Source organism: Plasmodium knowlesi (assembly GCF_000006355.2).
Source record: "Plasmodium knowlesi strain H genome assembly, chromosome: 7".
NCBI classification, from domain to species: Eukaryota; Apicomplexa; class Aconoidasida; order Haemosporida; family Plasmodiidae; genus Plasmodium; species Plasmodium knowlesi.
Window position 1 is genome coordinate 717860 of NC_011908.2, and position 22332 is coordinate 740191.

The following is a 22332-nucleotide window of genomic DNA, read 5'->3' on the forward strand; positions in this document are numbered from 1 at the left end:
ATACACGCAATGAATGGGCAATGACTCAGTAGGGGGGGGGGAGGCGAAAGACGACAGGAATATGAACATTTGTAGCATAGTTTTAGCATCAAAATGTGCTCCGATGGGGTTTGAATGTACAGAAAGAGGGAAGGTAGGGAAAGAGGGCTTCCATGTATATTTTTCCTACTGTCTATTCTCACCCCTTCGTTCAGAGTTTGTCCATGTACAATCCCTTTATACGAATGTTCCATGTTCATGTGTGATAGTTGTTTCTACATTTGCGATCTGTACACGCAGTTGGAGTGCACCGCGAAGGCTCTTCTGATTAACGCGATCGGGTGGCATAAAACAGGTAGAAATTAACAGGCGGGATAAAGAAATGAAGAAATTGTGTACGTGTATATGTGCAAACATCGGGGAGGGGAGTCCCTTAAACTCCTCCTTTACTTTGCGCGTTTTAACGGAACACTTTGAAAAGGGGAGTATGCAATTTCGCAGTGACCCTTTGTGTCTGCTTCGAAACCTCCCTGAAAGGATAAATCAATTTCCTCTAATTCGTGTGTATGCACAACGGTGGGAACATCGCTTAAGAGTACTCACATAGGGGTGCACATGCACACGGCACTTTTTTCCCTTACCCTAAAAGCCACGGGTATTGTTAGCAAAAGGTGGGTAACATTCGTCATTTGCCTCATGCCATTTGGAACTCCTACACTTCCTCACGTATACATTCCGCGGGTACCTTTTATTGTTATTTTTTCCCCCCCCCATCATTTTGCCATTTCTTCTAGCCATTTGGGCGGCAAAAAAAGGGAATGTATGAGCAGCACAGAAAAAAAAAAATGACCGCTGTAAATGGTTAATCACATTTTTTCACACTGGTAAAAGAAAAAAAAAAAAAAAAGGGAACCATCACGGCGTCACTGCGATTACCATTTCGATATTCCTCCCCCCTTTTATTTCTATACCATTTTTATAAGGTCTAATGTCCCAAAACATTGTAAGGCAGGCACTAAAACATATTGTTGCTAAGGAAGCTCGTCTGGGATCACACAACAATTGTTCAATCTTGCTTTGTAACCAATGTGACCGTTTGGAGACGACTTTCACTGAAATGGGAGCAGCTAATTTGGAGGAATAACTTTTTTCCTTTTAAGAAGATGCAAACTGTTAACTAATATATGTAGGTTTACTTGCACGCATAAGAAATGGGGTAACCATAGATCATCTTGCAGTGAAGAATAAAGGACATACGACAAGATGATGGTGGTGGTGGTAGTAGGGGTTTTTTCTTCCCGGTCATGCCAGTTACACCAGTTTGAACAACCAACCAATAGTTTATGCCCCTATATATTTGTAGAATCCTAACGCACATGAAGGAATTTCAGTAATAAATTTGAACATACAGAATTTATTTTTAAACATGCAAAATGTGTAGTGCTAAAAAAAAAAAAAATAAAAAAATAAATATTAGGGATACTATAGAATGGTACATTGGGATGCAAACGGCTCGGCTACCTCGTAAGATAGGATGAGCCGATCAGATCGAGGAATCGACTGTCTAGATGGAGGATGTTTCAATAACAAGAGAGACTTTTTTGCAATGCCCGTTAAAATTATAGAAACGCAAAATAAAAGAATAAAAAAGAAAAAAATACAAATAAAAAAAAAATATATATGCAAAAAGAGGTTATTCATATTCGGAATGATTTCCTCTCCTTTGAGTTATTATTTCGACACAGTGGTCAAGATAGCATCTGCATATATGTCTAGGGCAAAGGGAAAATAAAAAAAGCTTCCACGCATAGGTCACTTTGTTTTTCTCTCTGTGATGATGTGCATGCCAGGGTGAATTTCCTCATCGTAGTGATATACCACGTGAAGCATAAAAAAAAATTCTGAAATGGTTTAGCTGCACATGAACGGGAAAAAAGTAGAAAACGCCATGGAGGAAAAAGAACAGCGCAGACGAAAGCAGAAAGGACAAGTGATTAAGGGAGCAGCTGAAAGGGCATATAAACTTGTCCGTAAAATCCGGCAGCTCAAATAATGGTTATATAAAAGTGTAGGAAAAACTGAGGCAGGAGCAATCCCCGAAAATTATAAATCGCAAAAGGCCAAGGAAATTAACTTAAAAAAAATGAAAAAATTGTGAAATAAAATCAAGTAAAAAAATATATCAAAGAAAATAATTAGGATGATTAAAAGTAACTAAAACAAATTCTTAAACAAAAAAAACTTCATGAAATTCGTCCAAAAGAGCTACTCAATTTTCTACTTAAGCAAATATGTAAAATACTTTTTTTTTTCGCCAAGTCTCCTGAATCCCCCGCAGTCATTTTTGAGACCGCCAAAAGGTATTCCTTGTAAGTATATCCCTATTCCATTATATATAAAAGATTAATATTATTATTTTCTTTTTTTTTTTTTTTTTTTGTAAATTTCCCTGCGTATATACATATATATTTCCTACACGTACCACATCTATGTGTGTCCCCTGCTTGACAAAAAAAAAAAAAAAAAAAAAAAAAAAAAACACACAAATTGCAAAAATAACAAATCAAAAACATAGCCACTGAATAAAAGCGTGTATATAATGGACCCGTTCTTTTTTGAAGCTTTTTTTATTCTTTATTTTTTTATTGTTCCAAATTGAAATATCAGAACAAAATGCAAAAGAGAAATAGCACCAGGCATTTCAAAATTCTCCTTTTGATCATAGTTCTCCTCATATCCGGTGCCCACATGCAAGTAAACCACCATGCATATGTAGCTCTTGTATAAACCATGTGCCCAACATGTACTACTTGTACATGTGTACTCTCGCTTACATACATGCATATGTGGGTGTTTTTTTCACCACTCAATGCTAAAGTGCATTTGTGTAACAATTTTGTTGTTAGTGCTCTGGCCAACATGGTTGCAATGCCTGACGAATGCACATTCAAGTATAGGATTTTTCGTGGATGTTCTCACAATTTTTTGCTTCCCCATTTTTGTTCTTACTTACCCTTTTTAATTTGCCTTTTTTTTTTTTTTTTTTTTTTTTTCCTTCTATCGGGAAACAGGGTGCTGAAGAAGAAGACAACAAACTGAAACCAGTAAACGTGGAGAGAAACAAGGAGGGGACGTCATGTTCCTTAAGGAAAAATGTCCAGGGTGAGTCCCTCTGTCGGTTACTCTGCACCCAGGAAAAACGATGCTTTTGCAGGATTTCTTCCTGGACATGCTCTTCTTAACACCCAGTTGTGTTGCCAAATGGCATGCTGTTCACCTTCTACAACACACCCCAAAATTACCATTTCTAACTGCTTACTTCCACAGGCGCAAACCAAATGCTATATGCAAATTTATCGCAGGGATTTAAGAATGATGAAGAATTAACCGAGGGAAATGAAAAGACCATAAAGACCTTCACCAGGGAAGAGGTATGTACATTTATAGAATATATACAAATGCACGATTAGTTTTTTTTTTTTTTTTTTTTTTTTTCCTTTGGCTAGCTGGAAGCGCAAAATAAGGAAAGAAAAAATTATGTGAACATCTATGCGCATACCTCATGGATATTGTTGCACCGCTTTGCGAAACGCTCCTTTCATCCATTCTGATGTTGCTTTTTTTTTTTTTTTTTTAATTCAACCTTAAATTATTCAGGTGGCAGAACACAACACGAAGAAAGATGCTTGGATCATTTACAAAAATAAGGTCTACGAAATTACATATTACTTGTTGTTCCACCCAGGAGGTAAGATGAGCAGAGTGTAGAGAAGAGTAATGAACGCGCACACATGAGTGAAGAGGCAGCTTAGCTAGATCAATTCTGCTTGTTCTTTTGCATACCACCGAGGAGTTACACCATATAGAGATCTAACATACATTCGTCTGATCACCTCGTCGCTACGGTACCCTGCAACCTCTTCCTCTTATCATCACTGCTGCCTTTTACCCACGCAGGAGAAGACATCCTTGCAGAACAAGCAGGAAATGACATCACCGACTATGTCTTTCAGTACCACCCCTGGGTCAACGTTGAAAGGATCCTAGAAAATAATTACAAAGGTATGACGAAATGAAAAAAATAAGTGTTTGCACTGAGAAGCGTTGGAAGATTCACCCGGGTGTGGAATTTCCACAAAATGGCACACTGATTATGTTTTCATATATTCTCTTTTTGTATTTTTTTGATGGATTGGCAAGCCGAACATGGTCATTCGTATTAGCTGCATTTGCAGTGATGTAGAATTGATCCACTTGAAGTGTTAATTTCAAAAAAAATAAAAATAAAAATAAGTGTGAGAAAAGGGGAATCCCCGAATGTTGTCCGTATGGAGTTAAACGAAAAAAAAAAAAAAAAAAAAAAAAAAAGGAAATAATGACGAGGAAGAATTACACATAATTAGATAAATGGCAATATAAGTCCAAATGCTTATCTCGTCTCATATTTGCGAAAAATATGGCATGTGCCATTCATGTACGTCCTGCACAGCTACTGCAGAATGCACATCGCGCTGATACACCACGGCAAGGCTTTCTCCACCCCTTCGCCAATCCAACTGCACACGCAGCGCGAAAACAAAAGTGACTCGGCATGTGTTAGTAGGTGTACAAAACATTTGCTCACGAAAAAGTATCCCCATTTATGTGCCCCAAAATTTTCTTCCATTTTTCAGGTGACATCGCGGAATAGACCCATAATCTGTAACATCACCAAGAAAAGACACTCCCCTACTCGTGCAATAACTAAAGTTAGGGCCTCCTTTTAATTCGCATTTTTCTCCTGCTCATATAGCAAATCAAGTATATACTTATATTTATCTACTTTGTTGTCCCTCGTGGCGGTCACAGTCACATAAGAGTTTCTGTTCCCGGGGATGCAGCCACTGACTAGAATTTCGTTTCGCTCCAAATTCAACCCTAACAGTTTTAAATTAATCATAGTTCTGTATTTGTTTCCGTGTTTTCCAGGCATTTTTTTTCCCTTTAACACACGCCCTATATGTGTAGATGCTCCTATGGAGCCAGGCTTACGGTGATGGGAACTTCCATGTGTCATGGGACCTCTGCAGATGGAACGTGGGGGGATAAAATGAGAATGTACAAGTATAACATATAAAAACAGTCCAAAAATGGGGGGGGGGGAAGAACTCTCCTTGCCATAAAAATATTTACTCATTTGTCATAACGCAAAGTGGCGATATAAAAATTTGTCGTTTCATGTCTACCCGTAGGTGTGTATGCATTCATTTTTTTTTTTTTTTTTTTACGAAAGAAAAACTATTTGCCTTTTTAATCTCCTAATTGTTCTTGCGTATTGTCGTTCGCATAAAATGTGGAACAACCATTCTGAGTACATCTCTGAATGGCATCGTCCATTTTGCACCATCCGTGCGACAGCTACCTCGTTGTATCAACTATGGACAGTGCAGCACAAGAGGGATGCCGTTATACCATGTTCATGTGTATATGCAAATATGTTTACGCACTGTCCCCACGTGATGTCTCTCCCACGATTCTTACTCCAAATGAGGGTGAACAAGTGAACACCATTTTGGCGTACGGGTCAACAGAGGAAGTACACAGTGTTACGCATAATTTGATTGTGTCATCATTAAAATTATGCGTTTATCACTACCTCTCTTATCCTATTTTTTTTTTTTTTTTTTTTTTTTTTTAATTACCTGCGAAAACCCCATCTCTTAATGACCCCGCAGAAACCCTTCCCCTTGGACAGCCCGCGAACGTTCACATATTTATAATTGTATAAATAGGACACGTCTATAATTTGCCCCAGCACAAAATTCTGTGGCGGAGTTAAAGTTAAGCTGCATGTATTTTTATAATTACATCCAACCTTGGCGATCTGCCCAATTTCTGGTTTAAGTATCCACCTGCTTTCATCCAAGGGCTTTCCATAGGCTATTCCAACTTTTCCAAAGTCGAGAAAGCGGTAAATCACGTTTGGCATTATTTCGATTAGCGTGGCTGGGATTAGCTCCCCGTTGGGCGAGAATATAGACCTCATTTCGATTTTCTTTCCTCGTATTTGTATCTGCGCGGGGGATGGGCAGTATGACACAGCATAACGATAAACGGATAGACATGAATGAATACCCGTGTGCAATCGTTGGGTTATAACTTGTGCACGTACGTACAGGGGGTTAATTTTGTTGCCAGATTGACTGTGCTTTTTTCATTATTTTTATTTATTATTTCTTTTTTTTTCGACCACTTACTCGGTCTAATTCGTCCTTGTATGGAATGTCTTTGAGGTACTCCTGGGGGTCATTCGGATCCCTAGCGTTGATAAATTTCTTCATGTTGAGTTGGGAATTTCGTTTGTTTCGCACCTGAGGAGGGGGGGGGCGTTTTGTGCAAATATAAATTTAATTCAGAATAGTGGTGGTTTTAAAATAGGCAAGTGGACATATTCACTGGGGAGAACCACTCGGGGGGAGGTTGTCACCCTATGCACGGCCGCTATGATGCTGAACTATTTTAACGGACCAAAGAAAGTTACCTCTTTCGTCTTGTGCATCCCGCTAAGCAAGCCTACGTCTTTTCCATTTTTATCGAAAGGAACTACACATCGGTGGTGGTGGGAAAGGACGGAGATGATGTGAAGCAGCCAAATGTTAGTACACCTCTGCGCATGTGCAGAAGCACACATGTGTTTATCAATTTTGGTAAGAAGGAGAGAAGAGAAAAATATATGACGTCATTTTCTTCCCCTTACTTTTTTCCGAGTAATAGATATTTCTTACAAATTTGTAATTATATATGCATTGGAAGAACACGGAAAGAATAAGAACTTCATAAAAGATGAATAAATGCATTATATACTTTCATTTCTACGTATTTTATTTATCTTTTTTTTTTTTTTTTTTTTTTTCCTCTTTCTTAAGATGATCCTGCTCTTTACATTTTGTGCGAACAAGTATCTAATTACTGGGGTTACTTCTTCGCCATGGTTATTTCCTCCCTCGGGTGGAAAAAAAAAAAAAAAAAAAAGTTACTCATGACGACTTGGTCGTATGCTCAAAGTGTGGCTTCCTTCCAATTGCTGGTCATACTCGGGTCCGTAGCGGGGCGTTGTTGCCATGGCAACGAGCGAGCCAGTTGCAGTACGTGCTATCCACATAAAGTGGCACGTATGGGGCTGTAACCCCTATTCGGTCGACCGAGCACCAAAATAGGGGAGAACATGTGCACACATCAACCCCAACATTCCGTTACGCATTAATCATTTTGCCACAACTTGGAAAAAAAAAAAATAAATAAATTCCATCCGATTTTCACAAAATGGAAAGTTAACAAATTGCATAAGAGGAAAATCCTCATTTGGGTGTTCCCTCCGTAAAATGACAGGCACCGCTGTAACCAAACCACTAAAGGATTGTTCGTTTCTTCCTACTAAGCTGAGGCAGTTAGTTACGTTGATTTTTCTGTACAATAATAGCAAAAGTGCGCTGTTAGTATCATTAACATGGTTGCGTATTTCAGAGACATCCCCTCCACACCTGCGATGTTATTCTACGTTTGCGGTCCCCAAAATAATTGATAAATACACACTGTGCCATGGTAGGCGAAGTTCAACCAGTGGGTCTACTCGAATTAATGAACACCTTCACCATAAGCGCATTGCTCATAAGGAGACCAATTTTACTTTTTTTTTAATGAGAAACTTCTCATTAGTTATAAATTTCAGCTTGAAATCATAAACAAAGTTGTAAAAAGCTAAACGTAAAAGGATGGCTAAAAATCGTGTGAAAAAAAAAAAAAATAAATAGTTAGCTACCTGGCTAGCTAGCCAAAATGGAAAAAAAAAAAATAAAATAAAATAAAAATAATAACTAATTAATTTAAAAATGTTTTAAAATTAAACAACTTTTAATTCGCGTTCTAATTTAAAAAAAATTCATATATGCACACTTGTTCGAGGAGGATCATAACAGAATGTGCATTGTCGTGATTACATTGCATGTGCCGCATAAGAGGGTGATTAACCCAATGCACAAAAGCCTCTCCTTTTCTTTTCTTTTTTCCCCCTCTTCCCTCGCCGCGATCATCACGGCAGACGCGTCATTGCATTGGTGTTGCGTTTAACTTTTCAGCTATGAGGAACTGCAAATGAGCAAGATTCGATAGATAGGAAATCATCAAATTGTCTTGCAGGATGCTCTCATTTATGGAGTCAAATTTTTCCAAAGTCGAAAAAGAATCATTGGAGAAGACCTTATGTAGGTATCTACCAACCTCAAGGTTCCCCTTCTTCTTTTTATCGATAACATCCTGTACATATGATTTGCACTGCTTTAACATAATTAATAATTTTTTTAAAGACATTTCATTCATATCGTTTGCAAGGACACTATTTTTGTTGCCATGCATATGGCCGTCTTTGTCCTTACCAGACGAGCCTTTTTCTTGGTACTGCAGCACTTCTGCTCTTTCAACATTGCTGGGGAGTAACTCTGTTTGTATTTCGTGAAAATGGACAAAGTATTCCTTTACCAGGGTGATGGGTAATTGTACGTAGGCCTTGATGTTAAGGAAACCACTTTCTAGTGCAGCGTCCACTAGTAGGTGTATCGGTTCGTTTAGAGGGGAGTGTGGGTAGAACTTCGAAATGGAGTTGTGCTCTTTAAACCATCCATGCACAGCGCACGAAAGCTCGGACAACTCTGAACCAGAGCAGAACCAACCGACTACCTGATCTCTGGGGCGAACTTTCTGCTTTAACTCATACATCGTTTCGTGGTGGTCCTTAATGATTTGGAGGAATCCCTGCGGATAAGAGATGGGGAATGGCGAGTGTTACAAATGAAATGTACGCTTGGCATGCCCAACTGAACAGACATTTAGTCCGAACATCGTGGCACATAACCGAAAAGGGAGAAAAACACAAAACATGTTTTCTCTACCTCTGGGACACGCCATACACACGCAGCCTTACTCCTTCATTCAGCGAATGCTTATCGACGAAGCAGTCCGAAATTTCGACGAGGTTCGAGTCCACGATACACCCCATGAGGGTTCCAATGACATGCGTTTGGTCTTCATCTCTTCTCAGGTAGGCATCCAGAATTGTAAATATTACAGATGGATGCACTACGCATTTGATGCTCGTATGCGGCAGGATGTCAAAGTGCTGCGGCGTTTTGTCCTTCAAAAGGGAGCTCATCGTTTTGAAGTTGTAGCGGTTGACGCTCATCTTGGGTGGTTTGCGTGGTAAAGCAAATACGTAGGGTGCGTAGGGTATGTAGTTATGCGTTTAATTTTTTTTTTTTTTTCCCAAATTGGGTCTCTTAAAGCCCAGCCGGCAGGAAAACTCAGTTGTGATGGAAGGGGAAGGAACCCAAAGGGAATTTAGGGCAATAAGCATATGTTCACGTTCACCCTGTAAAGGTATACACTCATATACATTCGTAACTTTTGCAATTATTTGCTCATCTAGGAAGGGCTGAAAAAAACCCTGCAGCGTATATATGCGCCTTATGTACGTGCATATATGTAGCAGCAGTAACGTTCACAACCTGCATGGGTCAGAAACGAATACGCAAATCCAAAGAATAATCTGTCAAGAGAGAAGAAAGTTTTTCTCTGTTGAATTAGAAGGTTGATATGTTAAGATGTATTTATTTACGCCCATATGGGGTTGCTTCTCCGCAGTTACCAGTTAGAAATAAATGCGCATGTATTATTTGTACGCTTTTGCGGGGTTACTAAGCAACGCTATTATATATGTGGTTTTTTTTTTTTTTTTTTTTTTTTTTTTTTTTTTTTTTTTAATCTTCTCAGTGGTGGCTGACACTTTTCCAGTCGGCATGTCAGCTTGGGAAAACGGGTCACCTGTTTCCCATGGGCTATGCTGCCTTCGCCGCGTGAGAACAATTGACGGTTCCCAATTAATCTTTTACCCAGCGCCGTGCGTGTCATTTATACATATATAATAATATCCCTCATGTCAGCAGCGCATATAACAACATAACCACTTCTTTTTGTTACCCCAAGATGAGGAAAAGGAAAAAAAAAAAAATAATAAAATAAAATAAAATAAAATAACGCATATGAGGTGAACTCCATATTAACGTATCCTTACTGATCCACCTATTGATTCATTATATATATAAAAAGTAACGAGGGAAAAAAAGGGGACCCCTTTAGGGGAATTGTAAAAATGTATGTTTGGTAGCATGTATGTCAGGGGGAGGGATAGTAAAAAAGAGAAAAAGAAGCCTCCCCCCCCCAAAGTGGTTATTCATATTTTCCCGAAAAAAGGGGGATGAAAAACGAAACTGTAAATAAGTTGACCATCGTAGCAGGAGGCTTAAAATATATTCCACTTTCTGATTATATGTCGTATTAGTACGACTGAACGATGATACTGAAGAAAGGAGAAGGGAGCCATGTGAAAGGCTCACCAGGGGTTATATCATACCCATCGAAAAAGGTGTATGGTTACCCCTGCATGTTCAACTGTTTAATTTCCGCATATAAAACGTTCCAAATTGATTTTGCCGAAAAGTGTAAAAAAAAAAAAAAAAAAGTTCCACTGTTTTCACCGCAACGATCCTGACACAATTAGTGAGGTACTGTCTCCTACGGTGTAGCTCCTACTCGCCGAAGGCAACATAGTAAAAGAGGTGGCCTATCGTGATGTGCGTTATATGAAGGTAGAGGATTGATTTCACTTTTTAAATAACAGGTGTCTAGCACAAAAGGGGGAAATGCTGTGGTGAAACCTCGCGCAGGGCTCCCCCCCCCTGAGATAACAATTCCTTTTTCGTAATTTCGCCTAGTGTTCATGAGAATTGGGTATGGGAGGGTCAAGGGAAATCACGTCAACGGTGATAAACGGTATAGTGTATAGAGGCAATTTTGATGTTCCATTTTCTGCGCGGCATTTTAGCCGAATAATCACGCGTGTCGGGGTACCCCTGTGCGCGCAAATTAAAAATATGGGGAGCTGCGCAACAGGGGAAGGGGCATTCAAAACCCTCCCCCCCTCCTCCTTACCATCGACTGTCTTTGTGCTGAAATGACAGCACCTGTATGTCCAACGGTGGGAAGGTCTTCCAGTTATATTTACGCCCGCATCAACTGCAGTCCACAACGATGTGTGCTATAGGATGGAAAGAAAAAAAAAAAATAAATAAAAATAAAAAATAAAGTAAAATAAAACATCATCTTTTAATGTTCCCAAGTTTAGTGAACCTCTAGAGCCATGCTGCTTGGGCCGCTTTCCCTTCTGCTGCTCAGAGTTGTAGCGGCGAAGAACGAGGAAAATCACATGAAGGGGGGTGGATATGGATCGAACAATGGGGAGGGACGGAAAAGGATGTTCCCCTCGGACAAAGGAGGGGCGGCAAGAGGGGTGGTCGAAGAATCGACCGAAGAAGCAGCAGCAGGAGAAGACATGTGGACAGATAAAAACTATAAACACCTTGTGGAAACATCTAGCAGAAACAACCGAGTGGTGTGTGTACAAAAAGAATTCAACGATTTAATATACTACAAACATGATAAGGAGTGCGACCCGAACAATACATTCAGCTTCTCCTTCAACTCTACATTCAAATTTGACACGAAATATTATGAGCGGTACAAAGAAAATAAAAAATCGTTTGTAGAAAGGAACATTAATCCCCATGAAGCAGTGGGGTCTTGCATAAATTGCCTCTTCCTGGACGAAATGAACTTCTTAAGTATCTATGGACACACCTTTATATATGACAAGTCTGAAGAGGCGGAGTATAAGGAGTTCTATGAGAGAATGATCGACATGCATTACGTAACGGAAGGGAAAGGGAATTCCTTGGAGGTGGGTACCAACGGTGTGAATGTCCTGGATAGCTCTGCTAAAAGTTGGAGCTACCACGGGCGAGATAACAACTCCCATGTATTGCAAGAATCTAACTGCTCAATGGGTTCTCCCCCTTTCAGCAACCGCGAAAATTCAATACTAGAAAATTTCCTGCGCGATAACAGGATACATTATGCATATGACGAAATAGGGGATGGTGGGATAAGTGAAGGGGAGAAAAGTGGGCAACCATGTGGGGCTACTGACCTCGTCATGGAAGATACTTCGCTGAATAGCAAAATGGTAGACAACTTTTTTATGAATTTCAAAACAGGTGAAATTTCCGAAAACGGAGAAGAGGTGGATAACCATGAGGTGGGAAAACATAACAGAGGAGAAGAACCAAAGAAGGTGAGGAATCTATCCAAGCCGGATGAAAGCAATACCCCTGCGCACATCAAAGACATGCCAAATCTGATCTTTGATAAGGAAAAGTGCAGAATATTCAGAGAGGATATAAATAAAAAAAAAATATGGAGCAACATCCTCTTGGTGAACTCATTCACCAACCTTAACATCCTGTCACACATCGATAAATATAAAGGGAGGTACAAGGAGTTAAAGTATTTTTGGTTCCACGAAAATTACAAAAAAAGGAAATTGAACAATCTGATAAGAACAACACTTGATTTAAATGATCAGAATTATTTTATTAACAATAACGTATTTATTTTAATTGCCAATGATGAAATAAAATTTTTAGACGAGGTAACTTTCTGTGGAAGTTACAGTTCGGATGATGAGTGGTCTCTGTCGTACGTTACAGATAAGAGTGTACTTGTAAAATATGAACGGATAAAACGAAGATATAACTTGTCTGACCATAGAGAGCATAATCGTGTTTTTCTTATCAAAGTGATGTACCATGAGGAACATATAAGTTTGATTCTAATAGACTACATCACAGGGTTAGGAGATCCCATGAAATTGTCTATTCCTTTTTTTTATTTGGCATCTCATGAGCACTTTTCTCAGTACACTCATTTTTTTATGAAAGATAATTTGATTGGCTGGATCAGCAAGGGCAAAATGTTGTACATCACGGCGATGCGCAAGATTTTTTCCTACCTGCGGGAGTAAGATACAGAGGGGCCTCTGTCCTTGTAGGATCCTGCGCCTTTCCTTCTTTTTGCTGTGCATTTGTTGCGCGTTTGTTGTGTGTGTTCACCCTCTGTCATTACCACTCTGTCATTACCACTCTGTCATTACCACTCTGTCATTACCACTCCGTCCTTACCACCTCCATTTATCAGAAGCGCGAGCTACACCGACAAGCCCTACGACGTCATAACCGTGGAAAACAAAATAATTTCAAATGTGTACCTGCTCTATCTGAGCCACGACATTTTCAAGTATGTCCTCTTCGCAAGGTATAACCCTCTAAAGGATTCTTCCCTCCACAAAAATATTCCCTTCGAGGCAGCGCTCCTCAGCCACATCAGTACATTCACGCAGGAAGAGTTATCCAAGCACGAACTCTACTTCAGGAAAATAACGAAAAAGGAAATAAAGGATTTGGATGATCCCAACAAAGAGAGCCGAATGGATGTCTTCGATATCTTTATCATCCCATCATCTAATTATATTAAATTCCAGCAAGTACTATCTACACTCTTTAAGGCTCTATTCGACTGTGGAGGGAAACACATTTCTATGTTGCTCAAGATAGCCACTGTGAGATCTCATTACGACATGTTGTACAACTTTAACTGCTACAACTATCAGCTCCATAGTTTCTTGGTGAACCTTATAGACCTGCATGAGCACTACTACGAGCATACCGAGTTGGATGCCTTGTTCAGGGAGAGTCAGAGGATTCTCCTTCGGCTGGTTGGTGCCGCGCAGAGTTTGCGTATTCGTCCTATTAAAAATCTTCCAATTCGTCTTCCTACACGTCCACATGTCTCTGAATCCCTAGTCGTGCACTGCATCTATGGAGTCTGTAACCATCTGGATGAGATGATTACCACTTCATTTTTACTCCATTTTTACTCCATTTTTACTGCACTTTTACTATCATGTTCATCATCACCCGCCGCCCTCCCATAGGTGAAGCTGACACTGGACGAAATGAATAACCTCATCCCGTTTAACGAAGACAAGGAGTTGGTCAAGTACCTCATCATAATTCTTTACTTTGGGAACGATGTATGTGGAGAGGATGATGAATAGGAGCATGCTCAAGGGGAAACCCTTTCGACTATGCCATCGCTAAGTCACCACCTCCTCACAACTATTTCTTCACGGCTTCTTCCTTACCGAACAGATGTTTTGCCTGGACAAGGAAAACTCCATATACCTTCAGCTCATTTACGAGTTGCGCCATCTAAACATACATCACGCGATTCTCGTGGCGTACCTATCCGGAGACAAGTCGGGGACACTGTGTTCAGAGGAGAGAGCTATAGAAGTTGTCCCACATGGAAAAGCTGAAGAGGACGATCAAAAATGGAGTGCCCCCTACATCACCTTCGAGGATCAAAACGCATATTTGAAGCCTCCAGCTACAAACAGAATTGATGTTGTAGACCCAATAGCTGCTTTCCTAAACCGATTCGATAATAGACACTTCGGGGATTTCCACGTGACCATAAAATCAGACAAGCGCTACTCTCTTAGCATCTTCATCGTTTCGTACATGGCGTCAGTCATATTCATCATCGGAGAACTGAACAAGAAACACAAGGTCATTTATGTCTACAGAATATTTAAAAATGTGTACCTGAAGAATTACCCCCACAACATTACAAAATATTACACCTTCTGGAACACCCAACTTTACGCCTTTGCGCAGTACGAGCCGGAGTGCGTCCTGCTGTTTCATAAGTACAGTCTGTATGAGAAGTACAGCTCGGATGGGAAGTATGGCTCCGATCGGGAGTACAGATTAGGAGGAGAGGTACAACGCGCAGGAGAAGTAGCCCCCCCAGGGGGCCAGTCTGACGCACTCAAAAACAACCGGGAACTGATGAACCACTTCGCCGCACAGCAAAACAGTTGTCTGTGCTACGAAAGCATGATCAATAAGTCGAAGGGGGAGTTCGTGGTAAGTGAGTATCTGGAGCTGCGCCACAGATTTATGAAGAGAATTAAAAAAAAAAAAAAAAAAAAAAATTTGTACGAAAAGATGAAAAACTACAATTTTTTTAATGATCCTTTGGAAATATCCTACAAAACGAGGAAATTCGAAAATGAAAAGTTAGTAGACATTTGCAAGGACATGACATTTGAGAAAAACCACCTGTGCATGTTTCACAAGTCTAGGATCATACTAACTTATCTGTATCTTCTGACCACCTCACCAGAGTATACATTCTACGTAATCAGCCCCTTAGTCTTTATAAAGCCAAAAAAATATTGCAACGAATATGACATCCCATTGGTCCTAAATAATATATTAAAGAACAGGAGCTTCTTCAAGAAAAGCTCAAAAATTTGCATTAACTATGCTTTTGCTCATTTTATATCTTCGGGAAATAAAACGAACAACTTTATCGTAACTGCCAAGATAAGTGGGACCATGGTAAATGTCAGCAAGAACAACTTGTTGCTACTTCTCCCCCTGAGAAAGAGGGTAGACATTTTGGATCACTCCACAAATAAAGAGTATGACATCAAGGAGGAAATCTTAAACGAGTACTTCATTCTTGGGAATCCCTACATCCCCATTAGTGTTATTTCGTACAGCTACGGGGACTACAACGAGGTGAAAAAGAATGAACATAGCACCATAGCTGGGGCATTCATAAAAAGACATGACCAGAACTTTGTCGTTTATCGTAAAATGACCACTGGGTACGATAAAATTGGTAAGCATGATGAGAAGAAGAAACCTCACCAAAGTGATGAAAAGAATTCCAACTCCTGCGCAGAGAATCACTCCTTCGAAATGAAGGGCAAAATCCTCTGCTTCTGCGATGTACTCAGGACTAAGAAAAAGGAGCAAACAGACAATTGTGTCTATCCCTTCTGTGAACAAAACAAACGATTCTGTTACTTTAACGAAAGGTGTGTTGACGGTAAGTGCGTCTGCATCGAGGGGTACTCAAGAAATCCGATGAGTTCTCTCTGCGAAAAAAACAACGAGTGCATCTTATCTGGTGAATCAAACTGCAAAGAACCCGGGAAATGTGTCTTCGCTCAGAATAGATACGTATGCCTGTGCCCGCACCCCTATGTGCGTGTTTTAAACAACTGTCTGCACCCACTCAAGGGCATCAAGATCGGCCTACGCATCTTCAATCATTTTCAAAACGACTTTTCGAATGACGAGGATGATGCATCGAAGAAAGAAAAATTCTACACGAACGTTTTCGGCTCCATGTCGGAGTATCTCAAGGAGGTCATCAAAAGTGTAGGGCGGAGCGTTGAATCTTCACCATCCGTGGTGAAGCGTTCGATTTGGCACTCCATTTTTGGTGTCCCATTTTGCGTACCTTAACATATGGTATCCCATATTCCTTTCCATTTGCAACCCAATTTTTCTGCCCTTCTCCCCCCCAGGTGATCGATCCCGCGCTCACCACGCGCATACACGTTAAGCCCATAGAGAAGCTGAAAAACGGAATCAAAGCGACCATCATAATTAACCAGCGAAGCAGCCCCGAGGAACCGACGCCCATCCAAGTCTTTAACATTTTCCTAAACCAGTTGGGGGACTCTACATCTGAGTTGAACAATGGGTTCTACGCCTACTTCGCTAGATTCACGTACATAGAATACGTAAAATCGTTCTCCAAGGATGAGGGTTCCTCCCCATTCTACGATCATCTCCTCAGATATGTTCCAACCTTTTTCGTAAACATGTTCGAGGTAGATGCGTTCAATGATATATCGATCATCGCATGTATCAATTTTTTTGTTTTAGTGATTGTTACATTTTCTGTTCTCTTTTACTTTTTCTACTTGTTTCTGAAAATGAAGTTCTTCCGAGATGTGTACCCCAAGGGGTTTTAGATCATCCGGATATAACACATTTAGGGGGAGGTGTAGTGGGGCTTCTACGAGTGCGAGCTGCCCGTAGAGGAATAGTCAACGTAGCGGCCCCCCCCCCCCCCACTACATGTCCCAGCCACACCTAATCTTTTTATTCATTTAAGCTTTTTTTTTTTTTTTTTTTTTTTTTTTTTTTCTGTTGCCATCCCGCTTTAAGGGCAGACTTACGTGACACCACCCTTTCGTTATGACACTCAAAATGGTCTCCTCCTAAGTTGCACACAAGGCGGAAAGGTAAATCGGGTGGAACATCGCGCCCTGACTTGGAATTATTTCCTCAATGCATGCTCCGCTGCGACCGCTGCGGATATTCTTCCCATTTTTGTTACTACTGGTTGCATATCTCTACGGGGTGCTACCAACGCGGAAATGTGCCACGGGAGCGAATGAAATAACCGTGGGGAACAGAAAAGGAATGATACATACATGCGGGAAAATTTATGTACTTATATGTTTACCTGTATTTTCCCGTGCCCCATGGCGTGCATTCCCCTTGAGTACCTTAAAAAAAAAAAAAAAAAAAAAAAAGAAAAAATCTTCCCTTAAGGGATGTAGCCATTATGTAATATTCTGCCGATCACGCGTTAAGCATTCAGTATGCATGTGAGCGGTGTGCACCTCCGTTTTTATTTTATTTTACATTATTTTATTTGTATTTTAATTTTATTTTGTTATTTTTTTCTTCACAGTGGCGTCACCCCTCTACTCCTTCGCGGCGTCGAAGCTGCCTTTTCCCCGCAGGAGGACAATTCACCGAATTTTGGCCCCATGAAAAGGTGAAATGAAAATGCGTAAAAAAATAAATTAAAAAAAAAAAAAAAAAGTCGCCAGGTTCGGTGGGTGGAGATTCGTGTAGTGATTAAAATGGATCTTGTAAATGTATTTTTAAAACCTTTTTTTTTTCTTTTTAATTTTCAGTTTACTTTCTTATTTTTTACTTTTACTTATCTGCCCTGATGTGTCACCACGCGCACATCATTCCCGAGTTTTACCGCTGAGAGCCATTTTTTTTTTTTTTAAACACCTTTGATTCTGCAAGGTCCTTTCGTTCTTCTTGATCAGAATTGTCATTCATGTTATTTCCACCATTTGGTTGTTTTTTCCATTTGTTGTTTTTTCCACTTGTTGTTTTTTCCACTTTTTCTTTTTTCCACTTTTTCTTTTTTTCTTTTTTATGTTTTCCTCCATTTTGTTATTCTCCCACCCACCACCCACCGTTCGTTCTGCGTACCATCCGCGGGGGAGCACATATTTCGATGACCTACTCACCCGCTTATTGCATGACTTGTTTATTTTCCTGTGTCACTCTTGAGTGCGAACGCACAGTTGTGTTTTGCTCTGTTGGACATACCTATTTCGCGGAACATCTGCGTGAAATTTAGCATTTCCTCCTTAACCGCCACATCGTTACACCGTTACACCATCCGTTTGTTGCACTTGTTTATGCGAAAGTGTTACATACACATAGTCGTAAAAATCTTTGAGCACTGTACCCTTTTTTTTTTTTTTTTTTTTTTTTTTTTTGTTTCCCACTGACCGAGAGCTTTCCCAGATAGCACCCCCGTGAGACGATTTCCTTTTTTTTTTTTTTTTTTTTTTTTTTTTTAACATTTTTGTTTATATCAAAGGATGTTATTCTATTTTTCTTGAATTTTTTTTTTTTTTTTTTTTTTTTTTTTTTGGAAAGGTGTATTATTATGGCAGATTATCCCAACCTGTGAGTATCTACACAGATAGATAAAGTCATGTACACCTTTTAAAAAAAAATGAAAAAAAAAAAAAAAAAGAAGAAAAAAAGAAAAAATGAATGTACAAATCCCGAACCTGCATGGGAAGAAATTCTCACCCTGAACCCTAGAAGTGCCTGATTGTTTGCTCATTAGTAACTGGTTAACTGCGATAATGAAAAAGGAAGGGGACAGAGAACGATAGCATATGGTTTGACTCCTCGTCTTTTATTTCTTTTTTCTTTTTTTCATAGCAGTTAAACACGAAAATGAGGTCGTATATTGGATTAGGGCGGAAGTTCCCCAAAGGACGCGCTCCCATTTGAAGCTCTTAATCTTTCCGTATTTGGAAGGGAAAGGAAAATGCAGTAACATGGCAAAGGGTAGAGAAATGGTTTGAGAGGTGTATCCCTACATGAGGGGAAGCATATGTGGAAGAGAGAACAAAAAGGAAGAGGAGGAATGGATTACGTAAGGTATATTTTTCCTTACTGACATCTGTTCTTTTTTCTTCCTTTTTATTCCCTCTTCCACTTTATGCATCCTTCTGTAGGGGTACATCTCTCCTTCCATGTATCTTTGCCCTTTGCCATGTTACTGCATTTTCCTTTCCCCTCCAAGAAGAAGCAGAAAGGTCCATATACTTCAATCAGTCTACTCAACATTGCGCTATTTTTATCTCTCGAGTCAGCCAGGAGATAACTGTTTTGTTTTTTTCGTCCTACTTGTTATTAATTCGTTTTGTTAAATTGTTTTTATTTGCTTATTTTCTCCCTCGTTTTTATGGTACACATGGCAATTGTAAGTGGACCCGTCTCGGTGCCCCTCTCTTGCGTGTAAAAGCGCGTTGAAAGGGAACATCATGCGAGTTTCTTAGCAGTTGCTATGTGTGGCATAAGAAAGAGGGGGAAATAAATAAATAAAATAATTTAAGAAAACGAATTAATGAGAAGTAGGATGAAAAAAAACAAAACCACACGCGGAGAACAAACACATAGTGGGAAATCTAGTACGGTGCATGTGTGTGTTTATGTATGTGTGTATGCACTGCAAAGTGTGTGCAGATAACCATGGCACCACCCCCGAACGACTGCTCCCGGTCTATGCCTTGTTCGAAGCAAGAAGGGGAAACCTCCGTCGAATTTAATTCGTACAGTTGCTTCCCCTTAATTATGGCTGGAATCTATCTGCATTCTTTTCCTCCTCCCGGAAAGGTGTATAGCCATTTTTTTAAATAGCTGTACCCCTTTGGGGGGGAGGAAAAGAATGTTCCATTTCATGGTGCAGTTAACTCTGCGTGAATACAATGTCAGGTTGTTTCATTACAGACATGAATAAGATAGAGAGTTACCAAGGATGTGATGCAGTTCTATCCGTAGAATTGTAATCAAAATTCGTTTTGCCTTCCGAAAAAATGAGCATTCCCAAAAGAAGCAAAATAATTATAAATAGCTAGCAAGTTGATGCACATGACAGGGTCAGTCCTACGTGTGCATAATATGCACAGAGATAGGAAAGGGGGAAATATCACTATGCAATTGAGCGACAATTAATAATTTCTATTCACCCAAGGGAGCAAGTGATTGAAATTTTAATTCGCCACTCTCTTCATAGCGATTTTTCTGCATTCGGGATTTTGTTACAAATGTAAAATGGCCTATGTAGGGGTTTTCCCTCACAGGTTTCATTTACAGTAAGAAAAAAAAAAAAAAAAAAAAAAAAAAAAAAAAAAAAGCTAGTCACACGTGTCAAACTGTGTATCCTTTTTTTTTTTTTTTTTTTTTTTTTTTTTTTTTTTTTCTCCACGTGGAACGCATTTAGGATATGGCTGTCTATTGGGGACTTATCGACCCAAGTCATTTGGACACCCATCCTGTTATGCTTAGCCCGATCGTGGGTCTGCAATGTTGGTGTGTCACAGGTAAATTTATTGATGTGAATAATACCGCATTGTAAAGTGGATTTTTTTTTTTTTTTTTTTTTTTTTTTTTGCGGAGGGATAAAGGCAAACGGGGAAAAAAAGAAAGGGCACACAGAATTGTTAGGGGAAGTTACAAAATGTTTGCGCTTCGAAGTACTGACTCGCACACTGTGGACTGAACAACTCTTTGACTGTGTATTAGTACATTTCCCCCTTTGGGGGTTCTCCCCGAATGCTTTTTTTTTTTTTTTGTTTTTTTTTTTTGCAGATAACATATGAACACCACGGGCAGACGCGTGAGTGAAGACTGTTTGCAACAAGTGAAGAAGAAGATTAATCTAAATTGCATTCCCTCTGTTGTCCTATTGTTTACTATTGTGTCTTTCTACATTTATGTGTCCCTCCAGTTTATGTTGTGTCGTTCCCCGTGAACACACATGCTAGTCCGTTTCATGCGCCGTAAGCAAAACTTTTTTTTTTTTTTTTTTTTTAACTTAACCATTTCGCAATTTTTACCACGAATTAATATAGTTGTACTGAACGAAAAAAAAAAAAAAAAAAAAAAAAAACACCACTTCATCACAAAGGGGCAAAGAAATGAACTGTATATCACCTCCTGCTCTTTTTCTCCTCTATTTTTTAAATCGCAAAATTGTCTCTTTTAACGAAGTGAGAAAAAATTTAGCAATATACACATAGGGGGTAAAACCCACACAGTTGTAAAAAAAAAAAAAAAAAAAAAAAAAAAAAAAAAAAGACTCCAATTGCGCATGTTCCGACGTTCCCTGTGATCTCTTATAGTGCACTACATTGTTTCACGAAAAAATGGACAATAATGATAAACGTTATGATGGCTACCCTGACCATAATGGCGTCTTTCTTGTTGCGCTTAAAAGGGGGCAGGCGGGACACACTTGCGCAATCACGTGGTGTGTGTATATGGAACGGTCTACATTTTCGGTTACCCCTACGGACTCCTTCCCCTCCGTGAAGTGACATAATAAAGAAACATGAACGGAAGGAAACCAAAATGGAAGAACAAAATGGTACTCTATGTTGCATATTCTATTTTGTACTAAAGGGTCCCCACCCAAGTGGTGCCCCCGAGCATGGGAACTACAGTAAAACAGGCAGAGGAAAAAGGGAACTCCATTCTTCGCCGTAATTTTTTTTTTTTTTTTTTTTTTTTTTTTTACACATAGAATTAACACCACCTAAGGGAAGCTTTCACGTGTGTTCTTTGAATTTCCTCCTTTCTTCACCATTACTTTAGTGTGTATTTAATAGTGGTGAGAGTGTATATCTCAGTAGTGTGCATGCGCGCACGCATGCGTACACAACACATTAGGAGGCTTTCCAATAGGGGCTTACTCAACTGTTTGTTTATGCGTGTTGAGCATTCGTGAAAAAATACAACTCCCAAAAAAGGGGAGGAAACAAAACTGACAAAAAGTTCCCCCAAAGTGGCAAAGGGAAAATGCCAAAAAAGGGGTAAGAGGAATTGCCAACAGAACGACCAAAGTAGTTACCCAAAAAAAAAAAAAAAAAAAAAAAAAAATCCTAAGAAGAGGCTGCGGGAAACATTTCTCCTTTCCCCTCCCCCTCTTCCCATGCAACGAAATTACATTCATCCCCATTTCCAAGAACACTTATGTAAGTGGGAGAAGCCGTCTTCATCTTTGTTGCGCTCAGGGCTCAGGGGGAAGAGGATCATAGGAAAGGTATGCACACATGCGCGCATATTTGCGAGCGCAAAGCTTAGTTTACTTATACATGTACATACAGGCGTGTGTGTTTCTTTTGTTTTTTTCGTCTGGCCAAATTATATGGTTTTCACGCTAGTG

At 39.6% G+C, this 22332-nt stretch overlaps 4 protein-coding genes and 1 non-coding gene across 5 annotated transcripts; 3 read left to right on the forward strand and 2 right to left on the reverse strand.

The window, feature by feature from the left end:
- Window positions 1-2652: 2652 nt before the first annotated feature.
- PKNH_0716100 (heme binding protein, putative) lies at window positions 2653-4669 on the forward strand (the record flags this gene model as incomplete). The annotated part of the gene is made up of 6 exons (XM_002258417.1): window positions 2653-2733; window positions 3051-3141; window positions 3307-3410; window positions 3637-3727; window positions 3937-4041; window positions 4653-4669. 6 exons carry the CDS (start codon window positions 2653-2655, stop codon window positions 4667-4669), a joined length of 489 nt encoding a protein of 162 aa, XP_002258453.1.
- A 72-nt stretch (window positions 4670-4741) lies between these two features.
- On the reverse strand, window positions 4742-6815 carry PKNH_0716200 (50S ribosomal protein L3, apicoplast, putative; the record flags this gene model as incomplete). Its single annotated transcript, XM_002258418.1, has 5 exons — window positions 4742-5042; window positions 5661-6031; window positions 6216-6329; window positions 6500-6561; window positions 6716-6815. 5 exons carry the CDS (start codon window positions 6813-6815, stop codon window positions 4742-4744), a joined length of 948 nt encoding a protein of 315 aa, XP_002258454.1.
- Window positions 6816-8061: 1246 nt separating this feature from the next.
- PKNH_0716300 (uncharacterized protein) lies at window positions 8062-9193 on the reverse strand (the record flags this gene model as incomplete). The annotated part of the gene is made up of 2 exons (XM_002258419.1): window positions 8062-8766; window positions 8936-9193. The coding sequence occupies 2 exons, from the start codon at window positions 9191-9193 to the stop codon at window positions 8062-8064; spliced, it is 963 nt and encodes a 320-aa protein (XP_002258455.1).
- A 2013-nt stretch (window positions 9194-11206) lies between these two features.
- PKNH_0716400 (conserved Plasmodium protein, unknown function) lies at window positions 11207-16801 on the forward strand (the record flags this gene model as incomplete). The annotated part of the gene is made up of 5 exons (XM_002258420.1): window positions 11207-12921; window positions 13099-13675; window positions 13895-13993; window positions 14112-16199; window positions 16349-16801. 5 exons carry the CDS (start codon window positions 11207-11209, stop codon window positions 16799-16801), a joined length of 4932 nt encoding a protein of 1643 aa, XP_002258456.1.
- Window positions 16802-18598: 1797 nt separating this feature from the next.
- On the forward strand, window positions 18599-20222 carry PKNH_0716500. Its single transcript, XR_005506371.1, has one exon. It is a non-coding gene; the product is annotated as a telomerase RNA (non-coding RNA).
- The last annotated feature ends 2110 nt before the right edge of the window (window positions 20223-22332 follow it).